The 6,679-nt window shown below is 62.7% G+C and overlaps 1 protein-coding gene across 2 annotated transcripts; it reads right to left on the bottom strand.

Moving 5' to 3' along the window:
- Window positions 1-587: 587 nt before the first annotated feature.
- On the bottom strand, window positions 588-6,501 carry LOC147414141 (coiled-coil domain-containing protein 183-like). Of its 2 annotated transcripts, none has more exons than XM_086475278.1 (14): window positions 6,465-6,501; window positions 5,647-5,768; window positions 5,429-5,509; window positions 4,504-4,665; window positions 4,267-4,371; window positions 3,949-4,071; window positions 3,405-3,506; window positions 3,197-3,257; window positions 3,032-3,114; window positions 2,591-2,751; window positions 2,050-2,206; window positions 1,780-1,905; window positions 1,433-1,529; window positions 588-813 (listed from the first exon to the last, which is right to left on the bottom strand). In XM_086475278.1, exons 2-14 carry the CDS (start codon window positions 5,746-5,748, stop codon window positions 635-637), a joined length of 1,539 nt encoding a protein of 512 aa, XP_086331404.1. In that variant the 5' UTR covers window positions 5,749-5,768; window positions 6,465-6,501; the 3' UTR covers window positions 588-634. The 2 variants fall into 2 exon arrangements, with proteins under 2 accessions (XP_086331404.1, XP_086331403.1); XM_086475277.1 differs by lacking the exon at window positions 6,465-6,501 and adding an exon at window positions 5,861-5,912.
- Between the last annotated feature and the right edge of the window lie 178 nt (window positions 6,502-6,679).

Raw genomic sequence — 6,679 nt, 5'->3', positions numbered from 1 at the left:
GCGCCTCCTGCTGCCTATCCGTGTTCATCTTCCCACAACTGACGAGCTTTCTGTAAAATCATCTGTTTTTCTTACTGTCCCAATAGGATTCCCAGGAGGAAATCCCAGTCCTTCCAGGTAGAATCAGCATTCCCCAGGTACTCATCTATTTTCTCCCCTACTCCAATAGGATCATCCAGGTAGGGGGGTAATTCCTTCTTTAGACCTCTTCTGTCATGTGCTGTTAGAGGCACAATAACAAACCCAAAACCTCCCCCTTGTCCTCCTAGAGGGACCTGCCTCAAGGGCATTTGATGAACTTTTTCAGGCTGTGTTTTAGGTTCTCGAGGAGCCTCGTATTTGGTTCCTCTCCTAGTCGCAGAGGGAGAGATCGCGTTTGAATCATCCCCCTCTTTACTGCTATCACCTGGAGGGGCTGTTGGGGCCCCTCAAGAGCCTGAACCCAATGGCTCTCCCCAGCCCAGCCCCAGCTCTGCAGGGAGAGCGGCTGGGCGAGGGCAAGGGGCACGGGGCTGCCTCCAAACCCAGCTCAGCACCCCTCAGGCTTTGACCCCCATGCGTTCTAGGGGACAGAAGCGACCACAGGCTTGAGAGGAACCAAGAAGAGCTGCTGTATTCAACTGCTGGGAAAAGGCTACAACAGCCGGTCTGGTGCATCCGAAGCGTCAGCGGTGGGCCGGAGATCCACAAAGCTGCCCTGGTACCAGCCAATTCTTGTCACTTTGTTTGCTTTTATCAGTTGCAGCCCCTGCTTCTTGATGTCTTTCCTGGTGGGGACAACTTTCTTGCCTTTCTTGGGAAAATCAGAGGGGTCTGGAGGAGAGAGCGGAGAGGAACGGGCTGAGGAGGGTCTGCGGGGTCACCTCTGCTGTGCCCGTGTCCTCAGGGGAGAGGCAGCACGTTTTTGAGGGCCGAGGGCACCCCGGAGAGCCCTCGGGCACAGGCACTCCCCACTAGCTCTTCCAGCCCAGCATCCCAGGATGACCACCGCTGTGGCCCATCTCCCACACTGCTGAGGCTTCCCGTAAAGGTCTGGAGCTACAGGGTGGTGGCTAAAAAAAGAGGTGGTAAGCTGCCAAAAGCTCATGGTCTCCTCCAAGAGCAGCCACTAGGAGGAGGCCCCAGGCAGAGCCAAGCACTGCTTAGTCTTCACAACCAGGTGATCTGGGAGGTGAGGCTCTCCCTCCTTGCCCCACAGCATCTCTCCTTGTTCCTGCTGTGCTTCGATACTCGCCGCCCCACCGCCTGCCTTCCTTCTCCCACATCCCCACCTCAAATCACCACCCATGCCCTAAGCCTTGCAGACAGCCAAGGTCAGCCCCAAGGCCTGGAGGCAACTCCTGGCTTGGGGTCTGCCGGGACAATGGGAGGCAGGCAAGGACGCCCAGAAGGCCCAGCGGGCAGGGGCTGGGGCAGCTGCTGTGTCTCCTACCTTCCACCGTGCTGCTGCTCTCCTTCAAGGGGATTCTGACGTTCTGCGGATGGTTCACAGCTGCCTTCTCCAGGGCATTCTGCACCTTGACAAGAGCCTGGGAAAGAGGCCCGGGGTTAAGTGCTGAAAGGGAGGTGGGTGTCACAGGCCAAGCGGTTCTCCACCTCCATGTCCCCCTGGAGAAAACAGCCCCCAGTGCCCAGTGCCACCTGGGGCTGAGCTGCTCCATGGCTCTTCCCTGGGGCCACCTGCATCCTCCCAGCTGGGAGGACGGCTTGGGACGGGCCATCCGGGAGAGCCCCGGGGGTGTCCCCAAAGATCACAGCAGGGACGGAGCCCCCGCGCACCTTATTCTCCTGGTCCAGGCTGCGCATTTCGGGGGACAGGCTGGCCACCCGCTGCACCAGGTACTGCAGCTTCTGCTGGCACTGCTGGAGCTTCTCCTCCACGCTGCTGGCCTTGACAGAATCGTCCTGGAGTCGGAGAGAGAAGAACCACCGTGGTGGGGAAAATGAGCCCCTTGGGGTGACGTCGGCTGCACCAAGCGTCACTGCGCTGTGCTCTCGCGCCACCGAGCAGCGGCTGGGGCCGTGCTCACCCCAGCACGGTGCAAGTACCTGGCCAGGCACGGTGATCCCACGCAGATAGGCAAAGAGGCTCTCGACAGCATCTCCAATCTGGACCAGGACCTGCTGGTTCCTCAGCACCGGGCCTCGCAGCTGCTCCAGCCGAGCCTCTTCCTGCTGCAGGTGCATCCTCAGCTCCTCCAGCCTCCTGCAGCCAAACACACTCGCATCTGTACAACTGCATAGGCATGCCGAGATACCCCCAAATCTGCTGCAAAAGCTGCTCAGGTTGCCCCCGCCCCCAAGTGCGGAGCAGAGATGCTGCCTGCAACCCAGCTCCGTGCTGCTGGTACCACTTCCCACGCCAGGCAAGGAGCAAGGGTCCCCCTGCTGCCACAGCGGGAGCTTTGGGTGCCCTGCCAGGAGCAGAGCTGGGCGAGCACCCTGCCCAGAAAACCTCCCGGTGCAGGAGGGGTGGGCGGCTGCAGGGGGACGGAGGAAGGGGTGCCCTGTTGGGACACGCATGATGCACACATCCCCCACAAGGGTAGGGGCACGCTTGGCATGACTGCCCTGAGGCCAGCAACAGCACCTGTTGGTCTCGGCGGGCGGGCGAAACTTCAGCTTGGCCTGCTTCACCTCCAGCTCCTTCAGCTTCTCCTCCATCATGTGGCGCTTCTGCTCGCAGGCCTTGATGCGCTCCTGCATGACCGCTAAGGACGACTTCTGCGCCAGGAGCTTGCTGGGGATGTCCTGGACGGGGGAGAGCACAGGGACTCAGCCCGTGGCGCTCCGGCAGGGTACAGGACCCGGGCCGTGGCCTCGGGGAGGTGTCTGCACCACGGACCGCTGCAAGCTCATGGCTCATAGGGAGAAAAGCAGCTCCATCCCTGCCCGCGCAAGAGGCCTTAGGGGGGCTCCAGCAGCAGAGGAGAGCAGCTAACCCGGCCACAAAGCAAGGCCAGCAGAGAGGTCTCAAAACCCCAGGGCTCCAACAGCCCCGGGTTTTACGGGGGAGGGGTTTTTATGTTACCCTGAAGTGAGAGCACTCCACGGCAGCCTTGGCCTTCTCCAGCTTCTCGGACGCTGCCTGGAACTCGGTGGCCTCTTTGGCAGCTGGGGTGGGAGGGAAGCGTCAGGGAAAGATGCCTGCGGCTGCGCCTGCGTCCCACCCCTCCGCAGCCCTCCAGGCACTCACCCACCAGCGGGTCCTGCGTGTGCACGCTCGGCAAGCCCTTGGCAGGCTGGGACCTGGCTTGCTGCAAGGACATTCATCGTCACCCCCTGAGCTGCTGGCACCCTGGGGGAGCTGGCCCTGCAGCCCCCCACCAGCACCACAGGGGGCTCAGCACTAATGCCCGCCACCTGCCCACAGCCCTGCCTGCGCCGGGTCCCCCCCGGCTCACCGCTCTCAGATGCCTTTCGAGCTCGCTCTTCTGGGTAGCCAGGGAGCGGCACCAGAGCTCTCTCTCCGCCAGGAACTCGGCTTTCTTCTTGGCCATGTCCTTCTGGAGCAGATCAGAGAAGGGAGAAGTGCCTGGGATGTCCAGCGCCAAACACGACCCCTGCCCCGTGTAAACAGGCTGGGAAGGAAAGCGGGCCAGGAGGGCTGGAGGGTGCAGCACGCTGCTTCGCCATGGCTGGTGCTTCAGGCGGGCAGGTGCTTCAGGCAGGCTGTGCCCAGCCCCAGGGCAGCCTGGCCCAAGAACACGACTCGAGAGGAGCTCTGGAGGCACGTGGGTGCCCTGGGCAAACCCAGCTCGGTCTCTTTTGCTCTTTATTGCAGAAGACTGAGCAGCCCCAGCGCGTGGTGCCGTCTGTGGGCTCTGGACGGCTGGAAAGGGGTGCTGGGCACCCACGGGAGAAGGGGGTCCTGCCTGGAAAACTCCCCCCAAGGTGGAGCTGGGGACGCTGGGACATTGCTCCGGGAGGTGCCTTGGACCATCTCACCTTGGCTGCAATAGCGGCTTTCAGGGCATCCAAGGCCATGAGCTCCATGGTTTCCAGCTCCTCGTGGTACAGATCAGCTGTCTTGCTCAGGAGGTCCAGGTGCTGAGGCAGCTGGGCCAGCTCCTGGGGCACAGGGAGCCACAGCACATCAGCCCACTGAGCCCCAGGGGTCCCCCGCGCTCTGACAGGGAATGAACGGAGGGGAGCAGGAGGACCGCGCTGATCCGGGAGGGCGTCCCACCAGCACGGCCCCTTGGGCACCTCATTGCCTTTGCAGGGGGAGCAGGTGGGACGATGGCACGGTGAGGAGGAGCTCACCTTCCTCAGGGCATCCCGCACCACCAGGTACACAGAGGTCACCTTCTCTGCAGCCTGGACTTTGATCAGCATCTTCTCAATGCTGTTCCTCAGCTGGTGAACCACCTGGCGCAGAGATGGCGGGGGGGACGGACACAGGGTGAGCCCCTGTGCGGAGCCTGGTGCCCACCCGGGGCGTGCAGGGCTTAGATTAAAGACCCCGTGGGTGCTGCCACCCCAGGGAGGGGCCCTGGGTACCTGTGCCTGATGCCACCGGTTGTCCATCTCGGCATCCTGCAGCTGCTGCAACTTCTCCTGCAGCTCATCCCGGACTCGGCTCCGCTGCCTCAGCTGGTACAGCAGCATGTTGCAGGTGTTCACCTGCTCGTGGATTTGAGCCTGGAGCTTCTCCTGGGCCACCTGGGTGGGCATGCAAGGGTTCACCCGGCTGGAAGTAGGGCTTGCTGGGCACCCACGGGAGAAGGGGGTCCTGCCTGGAAAACTCCCCCCAAGGTGGAGCTGGGGACGCTGGGACATTGCTCCGGGACATCGTCACTGCCTTGGCAGGACGGGCTCTGGCAGAGCTTTGCTCTGGGGGGCTGCTTGGGCTAAGGCAGAGGCAGGTGTCTGCTGATGGCACTGGCGGGTCAGGCTTAGGGACCCTGCATAACGCAGACCCGGGGCTGGGCATCCATAGAACCGGTCAGTGCCCCAGATGTGGAGGCTGGCGGAGAGCGGAGGCACCGCTCTCTGCCTGCAAGAGGCCCCTGGGCAAAGGCAGCTCCGCGGGGCCAGCGCCTCTCTCTCTCGAGGCTTAGAATAAGCAGGTCACCACGTTGGGACAGGCGGCAAAGGGCAGAGACAGCACCTGTCTCCCAGGGGTGCAGCTGGACCCTGTAGGAACCCAGGCAGCCCCGGGGACGCGCAGGGTGGGAGGGCCAGGAGCTCTGCTGGGGCAAAGCATCTGCGCAGGGAGCTAAAGGAGGACCTGCACGGATGGGTGCAGCGGTGGAAAGGGACCCCGTGGGACCACACGTGAACACCCCGTGTCTCGCTGTACCAGCCCTGTGGGGCTGTCCTGGGGCCAGCACCAGGCCCCTCTGCCCTGCCCCCTGTTCTTCTGAGCGTCCCCGGAGCCCCAGCCCCCTGGGAGCAGCCCCTGCCCTCCGGACCCTGCTGTTACCTCCAGCGTTTTCCCGGCCAAAGCGATGCCCAAGGGTTTCTGCGCTCCGAAAGCCTCAGAGGCGGCAAGTGGCTTCCACGCCTGTGGGCAGGAGAGAGCTCTCTTGAACTGTGGCGACAGTCGCACCCTATCGCTGCCCTCCCGAGAGGCGCGGCGGAGGAGCTGGCTCTGCAGGGCCAGCACCAGGCAGGGGTAGAGCAGGTGGGATGGGCTGGTACCTTCTGGGCAGCGCTCAGGGCACGGATGTCCTGCTGCACCGCCTCACGCAGCGGGGGAAGCCGCTCTCTCTTCTGACGGAGCTTCTCCTCACAGGACAGCATAAAAATCTTCCTGCCTTGCTCTGGAGGACACAAAGGTGCTGTTGGTACCATGCAGGACGACGTGGGGACCAGGAGCCCCCGGGCCGTCCCCCCGAAGCCCAAGGGGCAGCACCTTGCAAGGCGAGGGTGGCGCGCAGCCCCTGGGCCTGCTGGCTGAGCATTGCCTTCCGGCCCTGCATGTGCTGCTCCTGCTGTGTGCGTGGCAGCTGTCGCAGCTCCACTGCCCGACGGGGACGCCGTGACTGCTGGAGAGGTCACGGCCGCTGGACACGTCGCTGGGCGGCGACCACATGTCACTGACACCCAACACACGTGTCACAGCCACCCACGGAATCGTTGCCATGGCACCTCCAAGGGCTGCACGCCACACCCCTCCTGATGGGCCGTTGCCTCCCGCGCGCCCATCGCTGCCACAGCCCCTTCCTCTCCGCTTCTGCGGGCAACACGTTCATTAAGAAGCAATTCCTGGGCTCTCTCTCCGGGAGCCGAAGGCAGGGCGGGCAGCGGGGATCCCACCTCGGTTTCCCATCCCTGCGGCTACAGCAGGCGCAAGCTGCCCAGCCCAGGGAGCCCTCCAAGCCCCACCAGAAACTGGGTGAGGACAGTTACAGGCAAAACACGTGTCCACGTAGACCCAAACACACTACCAGCCCTCTCGGCAAGCTGCTGGCTTGTTTCAAATGGCAAGAGCAGTCTCTTACTACCTGGACACGTACCTTCAGAAATTCCAGGGAGTTAGTCAGCACTAACGGTGGGCAGGGAGTTACGCTGCTGTGGAAATGGGCAAGGACAAAGCAGCTACCGATGCTGCTACTGACTTTGGTGCTTCCCATACGTTCCTGCTGAACTACAAACATGACAAGAAACACAAGCATGTACGCTTCTTTCTTGACAAATAGAGCCAAGCTCCTTCTACCAGAGAAAACTCTTA

The sequence above is a fragment of the Leptosomus discolor genome, chromosome 18 (assembly GCF_034619465.1).
Source record: "Leptosomus discolor isolate bLepDis1 chromosome 18, bLepDis1.hap2, whole genome shotgun sequence".
In the NCBI taxonomy this organism is placed as follows: Eukaryota; Metazoa; Chordata; class Aves; order Leptosomiformes; family Leptosomidae; genus Leptosomus; species Leptosomus discolor.
Note: the sequence above shows the minus strand (reverse complement) of the source record. Positions and strands in the feature narration are given on the sequence as shown.

Excerpts from the sequence above, each read along its gene's own strand:
- LOC147414141 (XM_086475277.1), bottom strand. The coding sequence starts at position 5,909 with ATGCTCAGCCAGCAGGCCCAGGGGCTGCGCGCCACCCTCGCCTTGCAA. Across the intron at positions 4,372-4,503 it reads ACCGGTGGCATCAGGCACAG|GTGGTTCACCAGCTGAGGAA; the intron begins GTACCCAGGGCC and ends TCTCTGCGCCAG. Across the intron at positions 2,752-3,031 it reads TGGAGTGCTCTCACTTCAGG|GACATCCCCAGCAAGCTCCT; the intron begins GTAACATAAAAA and ends TCCCCCGTCCAG.